The sequence below is a fragment of the Cryptomeria japonica genome, chromosome 4 (genome assembly GCF_030272615.1).
Source record: "Cryptomeria japonica chromosome 4, Sugi_1.0, whole genome shotgun sequence".
Taxonomy (NCBI): Eukaryota; Viridiplantae; Streptophyta; class Pinopsida; order Cupressales; family Cupressaceae; genus Cryptomeria; species Cryptomeria japonica.
Genome location: NC_081408.1, coordinates 458,309,206 through 458,336,526, shown reverse-complemented (window position 1 = coordinate 458,336,526; position 27,321 = coordinate 458,309,206). Strand labels below are relative to the sequence as shown.

Here is a 27,321-nt window from a genome sequence, read left to right as displayed (position 1 = left end):
TGCACAACTATTGGGGCCTCTTTTGCACACCTATTGGTCTCACTTTTTTTTTGGGTTGTTTTGGACACCTTGGCAAAAAGCATGCTGATGTGACACCATACTTGATGATGTGGTGCTGAAAACTTAGTTATAAGCAGGGGACTTGCCAAATAAGCTACTGTAAAAAATTAGGAGTGATTTGAAATGTCCACGTAAAATTTTGAAAAACGTGAAGTTAGGGTGCTCAACTAATGGTACTCTTCCCCTATTTGTGTTTTAAGAAGTAGAAAAAATGGGATTTTTGCTAATGTAACAAGAAAGACATATCACCTTCCTTTCCCCTCTCTCTCTAGTTTGTGTGGGTATTTTGACTCGGCAATTTTCTCTGTTTTCATGTCTTTTCTTGCTCTTTCATCGCAGGGAAGGCAAAGAGCCCCTGTGCAAATAGATCCTGTAGAAGCCACCAGCAAGGAGCCCGTCTGTAATTAAGTCCTGTAGAAGCCACAAGCAAGGAGCCTGTCTGCAAATAAATCCTGTAGAAGCCACAAGGACATGGGAACGCCTGAATTTCCTGACCTGGGGAAGCATTGCACTGTTGATGATTGCAAGCTCGTCGATTTCCTTCCATTTGCGTGTGATCGATGCCATCAGGTTTCTATTCTACTATCAAAATCCGTTAGTTTATGTTTTCCAAGCTCATGGATATTGGCTGAAGGAAATGAAAGTCTAATATGTAATTGTGCTGAATTTGTATCAAAGAGTACATCAAATTTTCCAATGTTATTTAATCCAAGATCCTACTAAACAATTGCATAGACACAGTTTGCAATTGCTAATTTATTAATCAATTTCACATGTTCATAAACAACTAAATGAACAGAACCCAGGCTTTTGCTTTACAATTAGATCCGAACTCAGTGTATTATTTTTGAAAGTAAAAAGGGCCATATCTTTCTTGTCCAGCCCTTGACCATTTACTTCCGCGCGAATCTGCTAACCTGGGTGATGTCATGATCTCCTTTAGTTATCACTTTTTTGTACATACGCTAGCCCTGATTTATGAGCTCCTTCATTTGTTGCTTATTATCCTCATATGGATTTTAGATTTTTATGTAGTCGCCAGGAACCTCCTCTGTAGAAATGAGGACCGTTCCCGTCTCCCTGCCCGAATAATCTGCTATCAATATACTATTTATATATAATATAGTCATAGATTCATATACTCGCATACAATGGTTTGAAATGGCTACCTGTATCCCCATATATCCAGTTGACCATGGATTTTTGTATTGAAATGCAATGGGAAGATGGAAAAGTACGAATGATTAACTATGGACAGAGCAATTACCCTTTCACACATTTTGTCTCAAGATTGATGTTTCATATTTCTGGATGTAGGGCAGCTGGTTCAATCAGGGAGATGTTAATACAGTTCTAACAGACTGTTTTCCTACTTAATTCTATTTATTGATTATTTTGGAAAAATAGGGCTCTGAACTAGCTTACAGAGACATTATTGTATTTGAGATACTTTTATGGGCCTTGCGTCTATAATGTTGAGTCCGTCCGATTCAACCAAGACAAATTGGGATTATTATTTCAAGTAGGACTGCTGCATTTCTGTCCATTCAATCTTTCTAGGGTTAGGTTGTGTTGTTAATTTCTTTATCCTAAGCATTATTTGGATTATTCAATTTGAGGACTTATCGCTACTGTCAACTATGCTTATTGTTTTTGACCTCCTATGCTTTAATTGGGATACTTTATTCGTCCTTCTAACTTTCTGTCTGTTACAACCATTAAAGTTCTTGGTAGTGTATTTCCATCATTCTTCTATTTTGACATAAATCACTATATATATGGGGTACTTTTTGGGAACACTCTCATTGCTGTGCAGTTGCTACTTGTTGCATATCTGAATTTAAGCATTTTGGCTTTTGAGAAATTGTTTGTGAGCCAAAAACCTGTTAAGTGCATTTATTATGCCTGCATGGTGTTCAATCTATTGAAATATCAGTATACAATTCTTTTCAATCTATATTCAAAGGTTGTGCACAGTTTCAGAAAGACTGGGAATGCCAATTCTGAACTAATTAAACATTGCATTTGCAAAAATATTCTGTAGTTTGTATGTAACACTAATTCATCATTCTGTCAAATGAAATTTTGCAACTTTTGAAGTAATTTTTCTGCAGTGGCAGTTGATCCGTGATTTCATTTTTGTTATATCTTGCTTTTTTCACTTTCATTTTTTCGACTTAATTCATTGAAATGTAAGATAGACTTGAGACCTTTCCATAACATTTCCTTCAGTGCTACTATGCTCTCCTGTATCACCTTGTGTTACTGTACCATTTTCCTTTCATGTACTACGAGTATATTGGAAGGTTTAGAATATTGAGAGGTTTGTTCTTTTGTGCCACTGCTATTCCGTGTATTGACAGGTATACTGTTGGTGGAGCATATTGTTTAAGTTTAATTCACTTAAGATATCAATAACATCGGAAGGCAGGAGTTATAAGGCTGGAGCAATAAGGGTAAATTCATCACACTTGGACATTAGCACTGTAGGTCGGTTGGCTCTCATTGGTAGTGAGAAACATTTCGAATTGAAACATGATATGATTGCTTTTCTGTTGGAAAATGTGTTTTGGAACATTGTCATACAAGATCTAGCTACACCTTATTGCCTAATGATAGGTTGGTGCAGTATTGGCATGCGTTGAATTGTTAGAAAGCTTTCCTTGGTAGATGTACACCAGAAAGTTTTTGGACACATGTTGAATCTGACCATGGTACTAGGTAGTCTTAAAATTGAGGATGAGTACAATATCCTCATTTATTTGAACAAGCCAGGATAGTATAGGGCCAAGCTTGTGGCTCTAAGTGAAGACACTTGGAAGGATGACAAGTGAATGGACACCTTGAAATTGAAGAATCTTTTGATGCCATACAACAATTTCTTAACTCTCATGATGAATGACAACAAACTACAGAGCACATCATGTGAGGAGCCAAAGAAACAGGTGTTGGTGGAAGAATAGAAGTTGAAACAGTTGAATTTGTTTGGTTCATCATCCCTGCAAGCCCTTGTGTCTGCATTGAAGAGCACAACATATCAAAAGAAGAAAAAATTTCAAAAGAAGAATGACAAGAACAAGTAGCAAGAGAAAAGACATAAGAAACTAGATCAAGACAACAAATGGGTCTATTTCAGCTACAGGTTATATATAAATAATTGGAAATCAGAATTTCCAGCTTGGCTTGTAAAATAGAAAGAATAGGCAAATGAGTGGATGGGTTTCATGTGCAATTTGCAGCAACATATACTTCGACTGATGGTGATGTGGGTGGCACACAATGTTGGTTAGTGCTGTTGAGAAGGCATCATATTGAGTTCTTGATAGGGGTACCCACAAGTACATTGGCCATAGCAAGGAACAATTTGTGTCTTGGAAACAAGGAGGCAATTGTTATGATGGTTTGGTTGCCAATGATTGTTCAGTACTAGTGCTTGGTATAGGGACAAGAAAGATCAAGATCGACTTCTTTGACAATGCTTTTTATGCTTATAGAATGACAAAAATTCTATTGTTGGTGCAGCAATTTGCATAAGGATATCAGATTGAGTGTCTTGGTAACAGATGTTAGGTTAAGGATCAAAAGAACAAATTCTTTGTTGCTTAAAGTGATACTTTGTAGGGTAATTGGTGGAACTTTGATAGGTTTCAGGAGAATCAAACACCATTTGCCTTAATGGAGATTTTAGTCATTTGTCACATGAGAGGTTGAGGTACCTCAACTATTAAAGTGTTACTTTCTTTAAGAGGCATAATATGGTGCATGGCATACCTTCTGTCACTACACCCAAGGTTCTTTGTGAAGGGTCTAAGATACCGGTTCTTAGCAAAATGGGCTGGGTCCGGGTCCTGGTTCTTGGTTCTCCCAGGTTCTCCCTGGGTTCCACCTGGGTGGAACCCAGGGAGAACCTGGGAGAACTAAGGCCCGTGGGTTCCCAAAAACGGGGCCCACGGGTCATAAAAACACAAAAAACAATTAAAAAACACCTTTTTAAATATTTTCTTAACATCTAAATTCCTAATTTCGCCCCTTATGATGCATGAAATGCATCAAAACATCTATATAATTTTGATGTTTGAACATATATATGTATATATGTGTGAGTGTGTGTGGACGTACCCGTACCCGTATCCATATCCAAGAATTTTTTATTTATTTTTGCCGAATCTGCGAATCCGTACCTTTACCCGTACCCGAATCGGTAACTTAGTGAAGGGTGTGTGTATATGAAGAATCATAGGGAAGGAACCCCTTGTTAAGGATATTGGAGTGTCAAAGAAATTTTAGTTGGTGTATGGTGTTTGTTGGATCCACAACCAATAAATTCACATACTGCTTTGAAGTATGTTTTGGTCTTGGTTGATGACTTTACTAGAAAGACGCAGGTTTACTTTTGAAGAAGGATGAGTGGTTTCAACCTTGAAGGCCTTAAAGGTGAAAGTTGAACCAGTATGGTAAAAGGATCAAGAAGTTACAAACAATATGTAAACAAGTCGTCCACCAACTTCCTTGAGCAACATGGCATTATGAGATGATTGACAGTTCCTCATACCCCACGATAAAACAGGGCAGCTAAGAGAAGAATCATACACTCACGGGGATGGTCAGTTGTACACTGCAAGCTCAGAAGTTGCCTAAGACTTATTGGAAGAACCAATAAATTGTGTTTGTTAAATTGGTAACTGGGTGCTAAAAAAGGCTCTGAAAGATGTGATTCCTAAGGATAAATGAAGTCATAGGAAACCTTGCTTGTTTCACTTAAAAGTTTTTGGGCGTGCTGAGTATGCAAATGTTTTTGATGAGAACAAGAAGAAACTTGATGTGACGAATCACAAAGGCATCTTTGTTGGTTATGGTGCAGAATCCAAAGTTTGGAGACTATGGGATTCGATGCTGAAAAAGGTACTCATTCATAGAGATGTATTTGTTGAAGGGAAGAGTGGACTAGATGATAACTGCATTATGGTTCCTAACCTACCAGCTCATAATGCATGTTCTCTCACCCAAGATTCCTTGATGCTGATTTTGTGGAAAATAGATGAAGGGGGATGGAATCTCAATCACTGAACGAGTTGAAGAAGGGGAATATAGAGTACATGGGAGAGGCCGAAAACCTTTAGTAGTGACAACAGAATGCCTCTTTGGGCTAAGTAGACCCTTTGTGATTAGATGCTACAAAGAGAAGAAGTTAGTTTGAAAATCATGCATTGATGGCTAGGGTTCATCATTTGCATGATCCAAAGATGTACAAGGAAGCTGAGGACAATTCATGTTTGGAGACAGCATTACAAGATGAAAATGGTTCTCTCATGTAGAATAAGACTTGGGGGTTGTTTTAACTATTGAAAGGTCAGAAAGTTGTTGGTTGCAAGTGGGTCTATAGGACCAAGTTTACATTTGAAGTGGAACTTGAGAAGCACAAAGCTTGACTTGTAGCCAAGGGGTACTCATAGATTAAAGGCATTGACTGCAAGAAGATGTTTGCTCTATTGCAAGGTTCACTATGGTAAGGACAATTCTTATACTTGCAACAGAGTATAAGTGGCAAGTGTGTCAATTGGATATAAAGAATGCATTTCTTCATGCTGATTTGGTGGAAGAGATCTTCTTACAACAAATTCCTGGATTAGTGGACATTTCATTTGTCAATGGAAGAAGTCATTAGATGGCTTGAAGTAGGCAGCTTTTGTGTGGAATGAGAAGATTGGTCAATTTCTCAATCATATAGGTTGCAAAACAAATTCCAAGAAGCCAATTTTATATGTTAAGAAAATTTATTGGGACATTCTCATTATTGTTCTCACTATGGATGTTTTGGTTTTGACAGGGAACAATGTTGATTTGATTATTGAAATGAAGAAGCAGTTGAATTCACGATTTGAGATGACAGATTTGGCGTTTCTTCACTATTTTTGGCTTTTCAAGTTTGGCAAGAGCCAGACAGGTTTGTTGTCTCTTAGTTAAAATATGCCAAACAATTATGGACAAGATTCAAGATGCAGGATGTGAATGTTGATCTTGTTATTAACCTGACAAAGGATACTAGGATAGAAGAGTTAGATGCTAAAAGGACTATGGAAGTGATATGGAAAGTTTGTTGTATCTTACCCACACTTGGCTTGCTATCTCTTTTGCTTTTGGATTGGTGGCTAAGTTTATATAGGAACCATAGAGTTGTCACATGAAAGCTGAAAGGCATATCTTGAGATATGTGAAGGGAACTCTAGATTTTGGCGTTGAGTTAAACAGAGGAGATCAATGCAATCTCCATGGCTACATAGATTCAGATTAGGCAGGAGGCCTTGATGACATGAAGTTTACTTTGGCTATGTTGTTGTGCTGGGAGATTCATTAATTTTGTGGTCTTCCAAGAAGCATGGTAACATTTTAGAAACAATAGTTGAGGCATAATACATTGGACTAGCTCAAGCATTGAATGAAATATGTGGTTACATGAGCTATTGGATCACTGGCATGCATTGAAAGACGTGTAAACAATTCACTGTGACAATTAGAGTGCTCTTCAAATTGCCAATAACCCAATCTTTCATGCAAGGACTAAGCATATTGAGATCAAGTACCACTAAGTTTGTGAACTGTTGGAGCTTTAGAAGATTTCAATTGGCTATGTTGGGACAGGGGATGTGCATATCATCACCAAGCCATCGATGGAGAGTGCTCATTAAGGTTTGGGAGTAATTGTGTCTCAAAGAACTTCTCATGAAAGAGGCATTATCATCATGACATTCTCTTACTTGTCAGTGTACTATCTTTGTTATGCTAAATGTGTTGCAAATCCCCCAATTTCACATCAAGGAGATAGTATCCCACATGCAATTGTTTAATAATGTAATAGTGCAATATGCCTATATTTAGGATGTGGGTTTATCTCACATCTTGAACCTCATAAGCCAATTGTACAATGTATGCTATTAAAGAGATCAATTGTACAATCTAATTAAACTGATTGAAACTATGAACGAGTGAAGTAAAGGATACCTAATGTATCCATTTAAATTTGGTTGTTTGTATTTCACCCTTTTTCTTCAATTATTTAGGACCTATGTGTAATACTATTTCTGTTATAGCTCCGAATTGATACCCCAGATTTGCAACCTCTACTCCATGATCAGCAGAGAAACTGTCTGTCTTAATTAATGCTATTAGATTTCCACAATCCATGCCAATATTGTATGCAAGCTTCTGGTTTTTGATGATTAAAAATCTTGCACACAATCGAATCCAGAAGCTTGCATACAAATTGTCTTACTACCGTAAGACTTCACAATTTCTGACACAGAAAATCATGAATATCATGAATCGTGTATGCTATAAATAAATTGCCTCATAACAGCATTCGATCAGGATTGGTTAGACTTAACAAGGGGATTAAGGAGAATGATTTAGATTTGGAGAGATGCGATTGAGGGGGCACATTAAATGGTTAAAGGTTGAAGAGGCACGATTGAGGAGACACTCCCTCCCAATCGGTCACATCCTTGGGAAGAGTTGCTACCCTCCAAATCCAGTGGAGAGGTAAAAAAGGAAAATGCCAAACATCCAAGAGGGGAATTATCAAAGGTTTCTGATTTATTATAGTCATTAACATTTCCCTCAGCAGTCCAACTTTTCACTACAGTTGGTATGAACTATGAAATCCCGTGCATAGCATATAGTGCTGTATCTATATACATATTTGCTGCATACTCATGATTTATGATGCAATGCTTTGTGATTACTTATTCATATATAAATCAGTAAATAGAAATCTGACTAATTATATTCTGCAGTTGGTTTATTAGATGTCAAATATTTTTCTGCATATGTTCTCACTGTCTACCAGTATATTTGCATATATTCTGAGTATTTCCAGCCATGATAAAGGGAGAGAGGATTACAAGTAGGGAAACGGTGTTGGGGTTATCTTCTAGGTACACCACCTCATGTTTTAAGACCAGGGAGTCCCATGAGGCCAAAGGGGTACAAAGGGTACTGCCTTTGGGCCTATGAAGGATAGACTTTCAGGGCACCCTATTGTGATGGCCCTCATGTTCTCTATCATGGTGAATGGATGCATTAATCATGAGACATAGAATAGGGGTGACAAGATTAGGGGGAACAGTTATAGGATACCTCACTAGGTATTCCACCTCATATGGTTGGCGTGGGCCATGAGGCCAAGGGAGGATAAGGTCCACCCTTGGACCTAGGGTAGAGGGTTTCTAGGGTACCCTATCTTGTCACCCTATTCTATGCCCTTCTATGATTGAACTCTCTCGAGCATAATTTAATCTTGTAATTAGGACTATGCTTTATATATGTATGATTGGTGTTTCCTATTTAATAGATCTAGTTAATGAATAATGATTATGTGTATTTCCTAACCTACTTGTGGGGGTTCAATCAAAGTGACAAGTATCTCTAATCCCTCCCTTTTATGGCGTTTTCACACATCACCCCATTGCAAATGGGGACCCCCTAGTTTTCACTTTTTAGGGTTTGTGTCTCTGGTCTCTAGCCTCTGCAAATGAGTTAAGTTTGTCAAAATTTGGAGGAGTCTTCAAAATCAATGAGGAAGAAAAGTGGTCAAATGGACATTTTGATGTTTCAGATGGGCTTAGATAGGTCAAAAGAGTAAAATCGCAATTTCTCAAGGTCAATTCTGACAACTTGCTTTTTTTAGGAATTTTGCTTTTTCACTTTTTTCTAAATTTAGAAAGTTTTGTTTTTTGCATTTTGGGCCAATCCAAGAACTTGCTTTTTTGGCCTGCTTTTTTCTAAAATAGAAAGTTGTTTTTTTTTTTCGAGGTTTTGGATGGTTTTAGGTTCAAAAAATTTGTCAAGTCAGGGGAATTCATCCAGAACAAACCAAGTATGAAATAACTTTCGAATCCAGAGGATAATTTCTAAAAAGCTGATTGAAGATCACAAGAAATTGACTAAGTGTGGAACCTTGATTGAAATTGTTTTTTCTAAAATTCCTTGGAAAAATTCCTAAATTCCTTGGAAGAATTCCAAGTTTCCATGGAAAACTTCCTTGGGTGCAAGCAAAGTTCGCCCAAGGCAAGTGGAAAACTTCCCAATCCTATCATGAAGTCCACCCTAGGTGGTTGGAAAAGTTCCTTGGCCATGTGCAAAGTCCACCCTTGGTGGACAAGGATGAAGTTTGAACAAAGCAATTTGCTCCACACGGAAAGATGAAAGTGAAAAATAAAGCATAATTTATTAATTTGTCTTTGTGTTGGATCAGATAAAAAAAGGGAAATAAAGCAAAAAAGGTTACTAGAAAAAAGCAAAGAGGGAAAATTGCAATAAGTTTTAAAACACAAAAACAATAAAACACAAGGAAGGTTCGATTTGGAAGCCAAAACTTGATTACATACATTGCTATTAAAATTCATTAAAACAAAAAAACAATGCAAGGTAGGGTTTGAGTTTCCTATAAAACATTTCCTATAAGACATTAGTCTTGGCCATTCACTGTTCACACTTTTCTCTCATCCTTGTGAAGTTCGAACTTTCCAAGACATCTTTTCAAATTTTTTAGGCAAGATTAGGAGTGTAATTGCATGTTCTAAAGGAGAATTTGGGGCATTCAAAGACTTATCAGCAATATTCTCTGAGATTTTTCTTCATTTCTTGCAGGTCTAAAGCACTTACATGGCAAAATTCTGAGATTTTGGGCTCCAAAACTCCTCCTTTCTTTCTAAATTCTCATTATCAGACCAATGCAGGGTTTTCTTGCATCAAATTTTCAAGTTTCATCCATGGAGCAGGGCTGCTTTTTGTGTCTCAGAGGCAGAAATCCTTAAAATCAGACTTTGTTTCACAATTTTTAGGGCTTTCAAAGTCTAATTTCAAGTTCTGAAATCTTTCTTAAAGTCTGATCAGACTAAATTCCATGTTTTTCTGAGGCTGACTTTGATTTCTAGAATGTTCATAGGGTCTGATTTTGATCTGATTTTCACTTCTAAAAGTTGAAATCAGACTAAATTTCATAATTGCAAAATTTTTCTGAGTTTGATATTAAGTTTCCAGAATACTTCTAGGTCTGAGTTGCAATTCTAAATTCATTAGCAGGCATGAATTTCATAAATTCCTAGTTATTCTAACTCTGATTTTTTTGTTTCTCAGACCATACTTAGTCTGATTTTCAAAGTTTAATCAGAAAATCAGAGTTATTGTTTGAAATTTGTCATATAGTTGAAGTCAACTCAAGAAGGGATTTCAAAAAAAATGTGAAGATGAAACAAGGGTACCAGTTGGAAAGATGATGGAAGGACATTATTCACGCTTCAAGATGGAATCCAAGGATGAGTGGAACAAAGAAGGAGGACTTACGCTTCATCAAGACATTAAAAAAGATTAAGTCATCCAAAGATGAAAGGTTCTACAACTACCTTAGATTTCTTTTGGAAATCCAAAATCAAAAGATTCCACACCAAGGAGTGATAAGTTCAAAACGCAATGAAGATGAAGAAAATATTCTAACCATTTGGAAATCCAAGAGTAGCATATCAACACTTCTTCATGGTGAGAAATCAAATCTGCAAGGCAAGCTGAGTCTGGTTCATTGCACCCAGACATGTCTGACTTAGAACCCTTGGATTGGTTGATTGATGGCTGGGATGCCACCTCAACTTGCCTTGCGGATTTGATTTCTCATCACGAAGAAGTGTTGATGCCTTAGGCAATATCTTTTGATCCGAAGGAAATTCAAGATGATTAGAACATCTTCATTCTCATTTTGTCTTGAACTTATCGCTCCTTGGTATGGAATCTTTTGGTTTTGGATTTCCAAAAGAAATCCAAGGTCGATGTAGAGCCCTTCGTCCTTGTATGACTTAATCTTCTTGAATGTCTTGATGGAGTGTAAGTCCTTCTTTGTTCCTTTTAACCTTGGATTCCACCTTGAAGTGTGAATGTTGTCCTTCCATCATTTTTCCAACTGGTTCCTTTGTTTCATCTTCATCGTTTGGAAATCTCTTCCTGAGCTGACATCGATCTCTTAAAAATCATGAAAAAATCTTAAATTAGGGAAATAGACAAGATGTTATATGACAATTTTCGAAAGATAATTCTGATTAAATTCTCAAAATCAGACCCAAAATCAGACTGTCTGAAAAACAAAAATCAAAGTTAGAAAAACTTGGAAATTATGGAATTAAATGTTTCATTATGGATTTAGGAGTGAAAATCAGGCTCAGAAACATTCTGAAAATTTAAAATCAGACTTGGAAAAACTATTGAAATTATGAAATTGAGTCTGATTTTGAACTTTAGGAATGAAAATCAGACTTTGAAAGGATTTTGGAAATCAAAATCAGACTTAGAAAGAACTCTTGAAATCATGAAATTAAGTCTGATCAGACTTGGAAAAAGATTCTTGGAGCTAAAATCAGACTTGGGAAAGATTAAAAATCAGACCTGAAAACTCTGGAATTTGTGAAACCAAGTCTGATTTTTGAGAATTTTTGCCTCCCAAGACTAAAAAACAAAACAAAAAAAACCCTATTCTTCTGATAAAACTTGAAAAAATTGGGAAGGAAAATCTGTGCAGGGGTCTGATAATCAAAATTTCAGACTGAGAAAAGAGTTTTGAAGTTCAAAATTTGAGAATTCTGCCTTGACAATGTTGTAGACCTGCAAGAATTGAAGAAATTCTCAATGAAAAGCTTCTGATTTGTCTTTGAAAGCCTGAATCCTTCCCTAGAATTCATTGTGAACCTGCAAGTATACTTGAAATCCACCTAGAAGTTTTGGAAAAGGTGCTTGGAAAAGTTCGAATTCCTTGAGCATGATAAGAAAGTTGTGAATAGCAAATTTGCCAACCTATACTTATAGGGAATTTGAACTTGCTCTTGCCCTGTTTTTTTGTTTTAAAAAGTTTTAATGGCAATGTATGTAGTCAAGTTTTGGCTTCCAAAATGAACATTCTTTGTGTTTTCTTGTTTTTGTGTTTTAAAACTTATTGCAATTTTCCCTCATTGCTTCCTTCTAGAAACCTTTTTTCCTTTTTTCCCTTTTTTAATTTAGCCAAGTTCAAACTTTTTCCTTTCATGAGTTGGGCGAATTTCTCCTTGTACTCGGCTTTTTTTTATTGAAATATTTTTTTTTTGAAATTCTTGCCTAGGCGGACTTTGATGCTAGTCAAGGAACTTTTGACCATGGCATGGGCGGACTTTGCAAGTGTGCAAGGAAGATTCATCTTGAGGTAGAGGAGACTTGAGATTGGATTAGGAATTTTGGCATCCTTGGATAGAGTCTCGCTGCCAGCGAGCATCCATAGCCCCAACGAGGTTGTCTCTGTAATCTCACGGAGATTGCTCTACCTCGGCGATTTATTTTCTTTCTTTTCTTTTACACCTGTAGAGATTTCCGCACACCCAAAGCCAAGTATCTTGATATTTCAATTCAATTTTCTTTTCTTCCTTTTCGGATATTTCTTTTCGTTTCACATATTTCCACACTTTGGCTCGCGAGCAATGAAGCTCACATGGGCTTGAGTATTACATGGCATTGAAGTAAGATTTTAATTTTTTTATTAGTCACGACTTCACTTGAGAAACCACAATGACTCGAAGAATTTGATTAAATGTGTAAGATATAATGATTGCAAAATTTGGTGTCAAGACACAATAGATGATTCCCTTCCTAGTCAAGTACTAATCTTAACTTTAAGATACTTTAGAGATAATTAATCCATGACGTGAAATTTCTTCATAAATATTTATCAAAGGAATACCCCGGACATAACTTAGTAGGGTACACCAGAGTGTGCGTGGAAGCAACATCACTTTTCTCACAAGTGGGAATCCCTTTATTGAAAACTCAAACTAAGGAACTAAACCTAAAGGAAAACCACATCAAAGCAAACGAAACTAAAGAAAACCAAACGAACTACCTGGGCCACTTAAGAATCATGAGTCAATTGACTTAAGGCAAATTAACAACCGGGCTTGACAAAACCACTAAACGAAAACACACAAAAAGAAAACCTATTCTAAAACTAAACTATGTACAAGACTTCTAAGATGGACATGACTCAAAAGACTTAAATATATACATGATCTAACATGATTTCCCAAATTGTGCAAGAGTAACAAGGCATTGGTCACAGTTTGAAGTCTTGCAAACTTGTCTTTAAATTCAGAGAGACAATCTCTCACTTCACAACTCACATATTCAATCAAGACCTCATGCAAGATTATCAATTGGGGCAATTCATCTGGACCATGATCAATCCAAATGCAAGTTGTTCTTCCTAAATCTCCATAATCAAATTTCATAATAACTTTAAAAATTAGAAGGAAAGAGACGACTTGGGGATCTCTATGCTCCAGTGGACATTGTTTACCGTTCATTGTTGCGCTGTAGTGTTGGTGTCTGTTTTATCATCTACCAAACATTAGAATAGGATACCTGAAGGTATTCTATCCTCTCCTGAAAAATCACTACTGATTCCAAGGTCTATATGTGCGAACAAGCGACTTTAGTGAAATAGCTTCTTGGGTAGTGTATGCTGAAAATCTCAAGGGGGACTTACGTTAACAAATGTCTTTGAACTGTTGGACTTAGATGCATTTAGCAATTTTAGGCTCTCTTTTTTTTAGATTTTTTGGGATTTAGACCTTCAAAAAAAGGAAAAAGGGATAGGGTTTAGGAAAGCTAATCTAATCCTACGAACTCCAGAGACTGTATCAATTGGGTGCTCTCGGGAAACCAAACTTTGCTTCGCCACACTAGGGACAACTACACAAAGCCAGTGCAATCTTCAAGGGATTGTGCTTATGATTAAGATTTTGGGATGCACAAAGGATGGGCTCAGACGAACTTTGCACGGTGAAATGGAAATCATCCATTCACCAAAAGTATGAGCAGAGATACACCATCGATTGACACTTATCAAATCCTTCATTCAAATTGACAACAATGAAAGCAAATCTAAATTAACTTTAACTAAGTGTTGAGAAAATTGAAACCATGCAAATCATTCAAACAATAGGGATTACAAAGCCTTAAGAGAAAGCGCACATGCAATATATTATCTGGAAATGACCTTACGTAGCAATACATCAAAAACCTCCAACTCTCCAAATGAGAGGAGGTAGCCTTAAATAGTTTTTTGAAAATAAATGAACGACCGAGATCAAACAGTGATCAAGGGCCAAGATTGAAAGCTATAAACCCTAATTAGGGTTTCCCAAAACACTATCAGCTTGAATGAATAAGAAAGTGACATGTGGCACAACTGCTAATTTCATTGAGGTGAGCGTCCACTTTCCTCTTTCGCAGATTCAGTGTACCTGGACACAATAAGCTTGACCTCCTCCATAGTGACACTTGGCAAGCTGCTAATTTGGAAGTCGATGATGTCCACATCATCAGTACATGTGGCAAGGATGCTTTCCCACTCAACTGCTTGGGCAAGAAAGTTTTCATTGATGAAGATAAAGTTTGGAATCTTCGAAAGATTGCCTTTGTCAATCATCCCTGAGTCCTTGAAGAAGCTTGATTGAATCCTGGCTCTCAGGTTCTCTGCCTGCAAATGCTTCTCCCTTATACTCTCTTTCCTCCAGATCTTAGACGCTACATGAAACACCTTGCTCAAGATCTCCTTGACACTCTCCTTTGTCTCAAAGCACTTGGTCTCAAATTTCTTCAAAACTTCAATCCAGGTGACCAAGGCATAATACCAGGTGTTGAAGTCATACCTATCTCCGGCCTGTATGACACTTGCATCCACTAGACTTCTCTTCGACAAGCCTCGGATAACCTTCAGATGCAGAAGTATTTCATCTTGGATTTCCTCCACGTCCTCCCAATTGGTAGCTAGGTCCTGGATATGGCTAACCAACGAAGAGGCTAACTCATGTGTTGATACTAAATTTTCTAGCAATATATCAACACGTGTTGAAGCATCTGAAATCCATTCCTTGGCCTGTGTGAACGTGCCCTTCATATCCTCATAATCCTTCATCGATTCCTGTTGAAGAGGCTGTGGAGGGTTAACCGGGATCTCATGGTTAAGTGGCTTGGTAAGATGGAGAACATACTTTCTCCATTGCGGGTTTTCTTCTTCAACCTTCTTTCTCTTCTCTCTTTCCTGAGCCAAACTTGCCTTCAGAGCGTTACAAGAGTCATCAAAGTACTGGACCTCTTGGTCTTGGGTGGGTTTACCTAGCTCTATAGTGGTGATCTTGTAGTCCTCTGGGGCAACACTGTCCCGAGTTTTCCCTTCCTTCGGCACAGCTATTTGAACTGTCCTGAATCCCGCACTATCTCTCTGAATCAACGAGAACTTTTTGGCCGGCTTGGGCGGTTTGGCTATGACTGGCTCATTCACCTCTCCAGAAATGCTGTTGTGATCTCTTTAGAACAGGCTTCCTTGGGGACCTTAGCCTTTATCCTCTCCCTTAGCCAATTAGGGATAGTTGATTGCTCTACGGTATTCTGATCAAACCCATCATCTGCCCCTCCTGGGTTCGTAGCTATACCATCCAAGAAGATTACCGGAGATGTAGGGGTTTCAATTTGCTCTCTGTGTGGGCTTTGGACGACTGCTTTCATTATTTCCTCGATCGAAGAAGGCACTCTTACTTGATTATTAATCATACATACGTCCATCTCCTGTTCCTCATCGGCATTCTGATTAGGTATGACAGATGCGACACTCAAGATGGAATGACCTTCGTTGGGCTCCCGTCTCTCCCCTATAATCTTCTTTCCTGTGACCTTTACGGAGCTTCCAACTAACTCCTGCCTCTTCCAAGATCCAACACACTCTAGATTCCGGGCATTACCTGCAGAGATACAAGGGTTGGAGGACAAAGAGTCATCTACTCCCATCAATTCATAGGTCAAGGCCACACCTTTAGACTTTAATTGCTTTGTCCTTTCAGATGTCCACCACCTAGAATACTCAACCACCGACCTCATGAGGTCTGTTAGATCTGATTTCTCTCCCTCTGCCCAATCTATCAAGGCTAGTGGTTCGTTCTTCATCTTTTCAAAGCCTGGCTGCTGAAGCTCAAGGCTGTCCTCTACTTGGTCAACAACTCTAAACACCTCTGTTGCTCTCACCATGCTTAAGGGAATCCTCGATCAAAATCTCTTCCTGATCTCGAAACTATCGGCTGCGTTAGCCCAATAATCTTCTAGATCAGCTCTGTGTTCAAATGTCATCCCTTTGACCCTTTTTATTTTGCGGAACGGGTCAAAATTCTTCCTCGCCTTGTATTGATAAAAGGGATACCAAGCCAGCTCCTTCTCAGCAGTCGCAATAGCTTGTGACAATGGACATGTTTCCAGCTCATTCCCAATCGTGAGAGGAGGTTACTGCATTCTTCTGTTTATCTCTTTGAATTGCCATATACCCCTCCAATTGCCTCACAACCTCGAGTAACACAACTCGGTTGGTAGGGTAAGCTGGAAGCTTGTAGGGAGATCCAGTAAACCCCTGAATTCTGAGCTAGGTGAACTTCGGGTATTGGATATACCAATATCCAAATCTACTAATGAAGTCCATAGACTCTTGAGAGAGTCTCTGGTGCAGTCCACCTTGCAATGTCCGTGTGATGTACATGAGGAGGGTATCATTCACTCTTTTAAAATGGAATTTTTCTTCCATGTGGAGCTGGGGATAACAATCATAGACTGGAAACTGGTTTTCTTTGTTTCCCACTTCCCCTCTGCAAGTGAGACCTCTGTATCTGTAGGTTCTGACCAAGGAATAAAACAGGTACGAGCTCATGAAGAAGGTCCTATTTGCTTCTAGGTTTCTCAGCTGGCTGTCCAAGTTGTCACTTATCATCCGGGCCCAGTCTATCATCTTTACTCCATTCATTATTTCATTAATTAAATAATACATCCAGGGCTCGAATGGAGCACCTTGAGGATTTCCCATTATCCTGTTCAGTAGAACGATCATGTCTCCAATGTCTTCCTTGAAGTATGCTCTCACCAAGCTCTTCCTTTGAAGTTTGGAGACGCTTTTCCTTGGCTTATCCAGCTAGGAATGACTAATGATAGCGTCATACTCCTCCAAGTGGTCCTGATACATGCTATTAGCTTCGTCCTTGGTCACGTACACAGTGTTGTGATACTCTGGGATCCTGGAGGCTTCTCTGATGGCCTCATCACTGATGTCCGCCATCACTCTTCCATCAGGTGCAACAATGTCCTTACTGGTGGGGTTGTAATGCTTAGCACATTCAACTACTAATTCGGTGCATTGCATGGTGGGGAGAAAACCAGTAGCATGCACGATGCCACTCTTCATCATCTTTCGTGCAGTTGTGGTAGGCACAAGGCTGTCCAAACCAAACATCCACTTCTTAAATTCCCTCAGATTGATGTGCCTGAGGTTGCTATCACTAGCATTCTTCCACTTCGAAGTCATCCTTGACTCGGGAGGAGCGTCTTTATCCACTTGAAATTTCTTAGTGCCTAGAATCTGCAATCAGACAATGAAACTTAAGTTAGAAATTAATTCGTAAATCGAAGAAAATAGGGGCTGCGAATGGCTAAGTGTTTGAAGATTTCATTGTATTATTATACTTGGCCACAAAAACTGGATTTCATCTGTCAACTCTTCAATCCTAAGGATGATTGTGATCATAAATCAACACTACGTGCTATAACTCAAAAACTCTCTTATACTTAGTCAAAAAATGATTTTCCTTCACTAAGAATTCGAATAAATCCACTAAAAATCATTTTCCATAACTCTGAAAAAAACTCAGAAAATGCACAAATCTGCATCATAAATTCAACTTCACCTTCGAATAGATTGAAATAAGGCTGGAAATTTCTCAGAAAACTCAAAAAAGAATTAGCAATTCTTCCTTATACCAGCTGGCTTCACTAAAAAATCCGTCAATCCTTTGTCAAGAAGCTTGCCCAACTGCAAGCAATACCAAATTTTCTCCAGTAACACTTTACTATGCTCTCCTCAAGAACCTCGAACTTCTTAGTGTAAAAATGAAGTTACAAATGAAGTATTTGTAAATGAAGTTGAATTCCTAATTAGAAACATGCAAAAAATCATCCCACTCATGTTTCTAATTCTAACTCAAATCTTGGGAAAGTGTTGTCATTTTCTTTAGTTCGAAAAACCTTTACTTGTGCAAGTTTCTAAATAGTTTTTAGTTTATTAATTCGAACTAGGCTCATAAAATAGCATATTCCAAAAAGTTTCTAATCTGGAACTCAGTCTGAAAGTCCTCTTGATTTGCAAATATCTTCTTTCCAATTTTAATTTTGACTTTCCATTTTGACTTTCCAACTTGATGATCTTTGAAAATCTCTTTTTCCAACTTTCTAATTTGATTAGGAGTTCGATTTTTGGGAAGATTTGATGACATCACTTGGCTTCTTGTTGACTTTGCTTGACTTCCAAGAGTAGGGCGGAGTTTTAAGCGTTCAACTTCATGCTTGGGCGGACTCTAGGAAGGACTCCAACATTTTTGTTTGTCTTTAATTCCAAGTTTGGGCGGACTTTTAGAGGCTCTCTTCATAGGCGGCCTTTCTCCTTCTTACCTTGCATGGTGGACTTTTATGGCTCCACCATCTTCGTTATCAAAACTTGGGTGGACTTTCAGTACCTCTTCAAGGCATAGGGCGGAGTTTTAAGAGGGTCTTCAATCATAATTAGCACCTTGGGCGGACTTTTAATGCATCTCCTAGGGCGGACTTTTGAAGGTCTCCTTAGGGGGAGTTTAGGAAGGATACCAAGGAGGGCGGAGTTTTAAGTTCCCTCTTCTTGGCCTCTTTAACATATTTGGTGAACTTTTGGAAGGTCTCCTTGAGTGGACCTTAAGCACCTCTCCAACATGGCGGACTTTGGGAAGGTCTCCTTGAGTGGACCTTAAGCACCTCTCCAACATGGCGGACTTTGTGTGACCTCAACGAGGCAAACCTCTCTATTGCTAGCATCTTGGGCGGACTTTGATGCCCTTCCTTTGCATGCCGCAGTTTAAGTGTTGGTCATCAACATAGGGTGGAGTTTGGAAGGTTGGCTACTTGCTTGGAGGGCGGAGTTTTGAAGGCACCTCCTTCATCATGTATAGTGGACTTTAGAAGGCCTCCATCATTCCCTCTTCAAGGCGGACTTTGATGCCTCTCCTAGCCAAGGCAGACTTTAGGTCTATCACCAAGGGGGCGGAATTTTGAAGTGACCCCACTCAAGGCATAGGGCGGAGTTTTGAAACATCACCAAGGTGGACTTTGGAGGCTTCCCAAGGCATGGTGGAGTCTAGAGTGTTCCCCTAGGGCAGACTTTTGATTCCCTTCATCATGGCGGACTTTGAGCATCCCTTCAACAGGGTGGACCTTGATCATCTCTCCAACATGGCGGACCTTTTGAACACCTCCAACATGGCGGACTTTGCTTGGGCAGACTTTTTGAACACCTATCATGACACTCAACCTTATCCATTAGCCAGACAGAAAATTTTTGGAAAATTTCAAAATTTCACATTTTAACCAAATTTAACCAGATTAACTTGAAATTTGAAATCCATACTTAGGCAAATCATCTGAAGCATTATGACCCCTAAAATGTAGGGAACGGGCTTTTTAGGTCAAAACTTGGAAATTTTGGATCTCGGTCGAAGCAAGTCAGTGGTATCAGTGTAGACACTAGGTCCCCATTCCGGAAAAGCAAAAAGCAGACATCCCTAAAAAATAGGGAAAACTTTCTAAAAATAGCCATACTGGGGATTGGGCTAAAAATGCCAAAAACGAAACTTCCTAAAAAATAGGAAAAAGCAAAAAAGCAAACTTTCTAAAAATAGAAAGTTGTCCAAATTCGTCCAAATCAATTGCGATCTTTGTCCTTTGGCCTTTCCAGGCACTTTGGCAGTGTCCTGACTCTGGAATCACATGGTTTGCAAAAACTAATTTTCAATCTCTAGGACTTGAACTGTTCAAAATTGGGCAAGGCTTGGCAAAACTGAAGTAGAAGGCCACGGGACACTAACAAAAACCCTAGAAAGCAAGAAAAGAGAGGGTCCCCATTTGCAATGGGGTGATGTGTGAAAAAGGTCACAACATGTAGGAAGAGAGGTTGTTGATCACTTCAGAAGGTCTCTACTGGTGGTGTATCGTTCCACTTACATCTTTAACATGCAAATTTTCATTTACTGGTTCTTCAATTCTTGGAAATGGACTTAGCACCACCTCGAATTTCTCTTCACTTTGCATAAACCACACATCCTTATGAAACTTTGTGAGCATATCTTAAAAGATGAAAGTGTCCTCGATAAGTTGAGCTCCAAAAATTTCCTCTAATTGATCCTTAAATACAATATTTGGTGGAATTTCATCCTCAAGCAATGCATCGGGAGGTTGAAGTTGATGATGAATCATACCACTCGCCTCAACTTGATTGTCTTGAAATTTTTTTGGCAATGATTCCATTTGCACTTCCTCCACAATATCATTCAGCGCCCCCTCGAATTGTTCTTCACATTTGGATTCGCTAGGGACAACTTGTAAATCTTCATTCAATACATCCATTTGTTTGTCTTCTTCTCCAAGGATGCTTGAATTTTCTTGCAATTCTTTTTCAACGATCTCCTTCTGTAGCATGTATGAGTATTCATCAAGGGCTTCCTCCTCTTGCTTGATTGTTGCATTTGTTTGAACATCTTCCATCGCTTTCTCAACCTCCACTTCAGTGGGTGTTTCTTTCCTTGGCATAAGGTATGCAAATTTGCTCTTGACTGATCTGAGTTGATTGTCCTGCTCAATTGTGCTTTCTTCACTACAAGATGTTGTAGTAATACCTTCTTCTTTTGATGCTAAGTTGATTGGTTGAAGATGAGCATTCCACAACTTTTCTATAGTGTACATCTTTGACGATTCCTCCAACCTCACTTGCACCTTAGCTTGGTGAATAGCTTCCCTACATGATGGACATGTGACTTCGGAATGGGTGGTATTATGGTTCATACACCAACACGGGAGCAAGATGTCTTCTACGCACAAGTCTTTCTCAATACTTAATCCTTTCTTGACCATCTCCTTGAACCTCGTGAAAAATTCACTTTCACCAATTGAAGCTCTGGGTTCCACCTTTAGCAATACAACGGGCTCATGTACTTTTGAAAAGTAAATTTTCCTTTGCAAGGCTAATTCCATCCTTGACAGAAATGTTAAACAATGCGTCTCAATGTGTCCACTTGTATTATGGATTCTACAACTATTCCTTGATGCGAATTTGGACAAATTTCGTGGATGTAGTTGTGCATTCAAAGTCCACCAATGACTGAGAGTGTCAATCGAGGCACAATCGTGCTGCTCGTCCGTTGAAAAATCTTTGTTTTTTTTTTGTATTTTTTGATTTTTTTTTTGATTTTTCATTTTTGATATATGAGAGATCTAGCATATCTCGAATGTAACTTGAAAGCTCAATTGGCTTCAACTTCTTTTGCAAATCCACTTGATAATCCTGATTTCACTTCAGGCCCTCCTTCTAGTGCCAATTCTGTTGGTGTGTTTTTTATGCACGCACAACTCAAAATAAAATACCCTAAGATATCCTACTCTCTTGATCAAAATCCTCAAAGTGCTGATCAGATGGCCTATGTGATCACAAAGACGACTCCAAGGTTCTAGATTCAATGTGGATAGTCTTAGTTGGTTCGTTGTGAAAATGCTGGTAATCTCAAGGGGGACTTACGTAATTGTTCGAGGAGTGAATCAATCAAAGGATTTTACTATTTGCCGACACTTGTAATTTTCTTCTTTCTTGGATTGATTTTTCAATAAGTTCCTTTTCAATCCTACTTCTACTAAGACTTGGAAAAAAAAGGCAAAAGGATGAGGGTTTAGGAAGCTAATTCTAACCCTAATCTAGTCCTACAAACTCGGGAAACGGAAATGCAAGAGTGGAATCAAAAACCAATTCTTTCTTCGCTGAATTCAACAACTACACAAGAACGGTGCATTTTTGTTAATGAATTATGATTATGTGTATTTCCTAACCTACTTGTGGGGGTTCAATCAAAGTGACAGGTATATCTAATCCCTACCCAACTTCAATTAGGGAAAATTTGAGTATTTATAATTTGGGGACATTACAATTTCTAACTTATTGCAACCCCATTTGGACATGATTCTCACTCTAGCACAAGCAAGTTGTGTCAATAAACAACAAATCTTTGACAATATCATTGTGGCTTGAGAATATTTTTTGTTGGGGTTCTTGACCATAAAAACAAATAACAAAAAAAATATAGGGAAGACAGCGAAACTAAAAACTTTTCAACCCCAAAGAACTTGAAGAAAACTTATTCAACTAGAAGTTTATAAACTTGTCCTTCAAAACTGAGGATGCAACAACTTGAAGAAAATAGTTCCAAATAGTCTCAAAGAATTAAGTGTGCACTGCAAGCAATCTAAAAGAATAGCTTCCACAGTCTACTATGAACCTTCTCCAATTGAATCCTTGGCCTCTAAATGCAGCTGGTGAGCTTCTAATTTTCTCCCTCTATGTTTTGGAGCTCCACAATTAGCTTTGGATTTCTTTCATTTAGAGTAGGATAGAATTAGGACTTTGTAGAAGCAAGATTTTCTTCATTTCCTTCACACTCTTCAAATCCTGCAATTCCTTCCATGAGTGTGACTTGACATTATCATCTCCTTCCAGAATATTACCTTCTTTAGTCATAGGAGGTAGTGTTTTGCTTGAAACAAAGCTGCTAATATCTACAAAATCCCTATCATTTTGACTACCCACTTTCTTGTTGCCAATCAGAGATAATGCAGAATGCTCAAAACATTGCGCATGATTTCTTCAAATAAAATATGCATTTGGGCTTACTAGATTTCAAAACCCATATTCCGATTTAAAAGGAGTGTGAGCCCGAATGAATCGAAGAGCATTCTGCAATCATATGGTCCCACTTGTTACATAGAAACATCTAAAAAGCAATCCCTCAAAATTGATGAATTGGGTCCAGGAACTATAGGAGGACAAAATTTTGATGGAGTGAAAAATAGGCTTGGAAAAATCAAACAGCACACATACCCTCATAAACCTGTTTGGAAAGTAGCATTGATTTTGATGAAGTCACCCACCGTTTCCACCACAAGTTTTGAATTAGCGTAGGATTTCAAATCACCAATGCAAGATTGTATAAGCAAATCCACAAAGGAAAATTTGTAATGATTATAGTTGCAGGATCAAAGAAAGGTGTCCACAGGGTCATGAAAGCGCCATGTCTGCTGAAAAATTAAGGACCTTGGTTCCAAACAAATTCATGTTCCTCCACATTTTGGAATTGGATGAGGAAAAATCTTGCTCCAACAAAGACAAGGTGGGCTTTCTGATTTCATTCTACATTGAAATGACTAACTACAAAACTCCTTGACTAAGAGTCTTTCCCCCATTTATTTGCAAACAAATGATCTATAACTGATATCATCTGTTATTGAGTTTAATAAATATTCAGCAATTTTGACATCGGAAATCTCTTGCATGCAAGAAAGTGGAATGTCTCCCTAGGTGAAAGATAAGGGAGAAACCAACACAGAATCTTTAGACACAAGTAGGCTCGTTTCGCTAGAATTAGGAGGGTGGATAACCCTAGGGATTTCATCAATTGGGAAGTCCATAATAACCCCAGCAAGAGAAGCTGGTGGCTGTGCTACCATAATGAGGGATACATTAAGCTTGTTGAGAACAATTTGTTGTTTGCAATAAATGGAAAAGATTTCCAGCATTCTTGCATTCTTGGTAGATGAGGGACAATAACTTTAGATGAATTCAAGGATCTGCTTTTGAGTGAAGACTTAATCACTTAGTTTTTAATAGTGAATGCCTCCAAAGACTTCACTACCCTTCCTTTTATCATTGCAGATTTGCAACAATAGAGGTGTCTACATGCCTGTTGAAAATACTTGTGATGATGTGTTCTGCTATACATGAAAGAGTTCTCAAACCATAAAAAATATCTACTTATTCTGCACATGGTTGATTCTTTTGAAAGCAAAATGACATGACATGCTCATAAAATCACTTCATGTACACTGTTTTTATGCTATGTGGTCACAGAGAAGTTAAGATTGACGGCACTGTTGTAATAATTTGGCCAATTTTGATTTCACTTGGTTTTATTAAGATACTTTGTTTTTCCATCTAGTTTAACACCTTTTCTTCCCAATCAAGAATTCAAATTCATTTTTTTTCATGTTGTATGACAGGTTTTCTGCTTAGAGCACAGGACATACAGTAAGCATCATTGTCCAAATGCAAATGAACACGACATCACAGTTCTGGTGTGTCCTATGTGTGCTAAGGGGGTTAGACTTGTTCCAAATGAGGATCCAAACGTAACTTGGGAGACCCATATGCGTACAGATTGTGATCCAGCCAACTATGACAAGGCTATGAAGAAGCCACGTTGTCCTGTTCGTGGTTGCAAGGAAAATCTTACATTCTCAAACAAATTTAAGTGCCGAGACTGTGGACAAGAAGTATGTTTGAAGCATAGGTTTGGACCTGATCATAAATGTCCAGGACCAAAGAAAGTGGATGCAAATTTTTCTTTTTATGGAATGTTCGGAAAAAATTCAAAAGAGAAAGCAATGGCTAATGGAAGAAGAGCAAACCATGTGGAAAGCTCTAGTGCATCACAATCCTTGAGCTCTGGTCTTTTTGCTGCAGCTTCAAATTTGAGAGCATCTGCAGAAGCAGGAATGGCAAAGTTGAGCATTGCAACAAATGATGTCTTGAGCAAGGTAAAGGCTAGTTCCTTCTCAACGCAACAACCAGGACATCAGAACACGCAACCTGTATTAGTGGAGCAATGCCCGAGGTGTGGAGTGCAATTCAACTCTGTTTCTGCTCTTATTCAGCATGTGGAAAGCATCCATGAAGGTAGTCGGAATGTTGGCCCCCAAGAGTTGCCCGATATTTGCCCAAAATGTAGCAGGGGTTTCCATGATCCAGTTTCTCTTGTTAAACATGTTGAAAAAGACCATCGGGGAACATCAAATGCATGAATTTAACACAGAAAAATGTGAAAGAACATGAGGGAACATGCTGAAGTTTCAGCTATAGAATATATGAGGACACCTTTCCCAGTGCTCCTGTGCGTCATTAGCAGGCCTTTCATGGCACAAGAAAAGTCTCTATTATCCCATGTAAAAGACCTTTTGAGTAGATTCTGAGTCAATTTGATTTTATTCTTTCGTGGTTTATGATTGACATTTTGGAGTTAATGATATTGAAAGAACACACTATGGTACACAAATTCAGTATGGTGTATGTAGGAGAAATGTAGAGCTTTGCTCTCTGGTTTATTAATCACAGACTAGAGTGAAGCCTATCAGTTAATTGAACACAAGAAATGTTTATTCTCATTCGAGGTGAGATTCCATTTTTGTTACAATTCTGAGTTTGTTTTGTGTGTTTTCAGCAATTATCTTCTCTGTATGTTATCACTTAAACCTGCTACAGGTAGCTCACCATGACAATTGGTTTCAGTCAACTAGCAATTAACAGGATTGACCAATTTTAATTATAGTTTAAAATTGGCAAATCCATATGCCTAGTCACTGATATATTAATTTTTTTTTAAATATGCTGAGGACAATATGTGTAAGGTGATTAATCCTTTATGATTAACTTAATACTAAATTAGATTATTAGCTACTCAGCTTGACACAAATAGCTTTCAAACGATCTTTCAATATGACATGCTCAAACAATTAAAATAATATTAATACTACCCAGATTTTGCAGATTGGAGGCTCTCCACCAAACCATGTTGCCAAAAATCAGTCATGACACTCTTCTGTGAGAACTTTTTAAAATTGTAGAATATTCTTACCGAACTAAGATTTGTTGCAAGGGTGATCCATATATAATTAATTCTATGGCATATGCCATTTACCATGCCACGTAGTAAAGACGTAAAGCACATAGTGCAACTCTCACACTACAACACACTCCAAATTCCCTAGCTTGAACTCCATAATATCAAATTGCCCTCCATGCTACTACAATTTTCTCGTCATGATGCTTATATTCGATTGTGCTCTATGCGACTACCCTTTATGTCAGTATTATTTGCAACATTCTCAAAAGCATTTTATCCTTGCATCAAACTTAAAGTTGCTTCAAATAAGGTTAACACAGCTTACCGTTATCGAACATATTGGATACAATCTAAAATTCCATTCCAACAAATTAGTTTTCTGGCGAATTGCTACACATTTCTCCATGCTAATGTTGATTGTCTCTTTTGGTGCATGAAGCCATGGCTCCTTTCAAAACAAAAAAGTTAGTTCAATGTCAATTTATGCTCTTTAAAATCAAAAGCAAAATTTTATAGCAATTTACCTTTCTAATCTTTCACTATAGTTTTGATTCTGAAACATATTGTGGTGAATATTTCAGTATACTTGGATTTTAATAAAATCCCTCTTTTATTAAAATTCCATAGAGCACATAGCATGTTAAGCGGGAATAGTTTGTAGTGATCTCTTCTAAATAAATGTAATACTTTCCCCCAAAATGAGGAATGTCGGGCAAGTAATTTAATGCGACTACCTTTTTTGTTAGTATTCTCATGGCATCTCACTTGTCACATTTCCTCATTAAATCAACAGCTACGGTTTGCCCTGTTTTCTGGGTGAACCATAAATGTAATAGGAAACAGGAGATAGGGGTTGGAGTCTATGCAGAAATATGACCTGTATTTTAGCATTTTTCCTGCGAATTTTGGTCCTAATTTTGTTGGGATTCTACATATTATAGTATGTGTGTGTGTGTGAGTGAGTGATAGGTTGATTTTAATAATTGTTGTCAGGAGGTTAATATTGAATAGGTTTAAATGATAGTATTTTTTAAACCTATTCTAAGTTAATGCTAGTATGTTATTAGATTGTTATAATGATTGTGGTTCTAACAGTTGTATATAATAGCATATAATTAAGGGAAATGAGGGATATATGGCTTAAATATAGGAGCTACATCCTAGAAAATAGGATGGAAAACAAGCTATATCATTGTATAAATACCTTTCTACATGATTAATAAAAACATCCTATGCATTTGGTTTGCTTTGAAAAACTATCTGGGTATCAGAGTTGGTGAGAGCAGAGGAAATATTAAAAAGTATTGAAGAAGCAAGTAGTTGCAAGAAGGTTGCTAAAGCAATTGCTAAGTGTGGGTGTTTGAAATAAAAGATCTGTTTTGTTTTATTAGTGAAGCTGGCTGTTAAAAAATAGAAGAATAGATGAAATGTG

At 37.9% G+C, this 27,321-nt stretch overlaps 1 protein-coding gene across 1 annotated transcript; it reads left to right on the top strand.

The window, feature by feature from the left end:
• Positions 1 to 289: 289 nt before the first annotated feature.
• LOC131077367 (zinc finger AN1 and C2H2 domain-containing stress-associated protein 16) lies at positions 290 to 25,460 on the top strand. Its single transcript, XM_058014854.2, has 2 exons — positions 290 to 630; positions 24,271 to 25,460. Exons 1-2 carry the CDS (start codon positions 532 to 534, stop codon positions 25,069 to 25,071), a joined length of 900 nt encoding a protein of 299 aa, XP_057870837.1. The 5' UTR covers positions 290 to 531; the 3' UTR covers positions 25,072 to 25,460.
• The last annotated feature ends 1,861 nt before the right edge of the window (positions 25,461 to 27,321 follow it).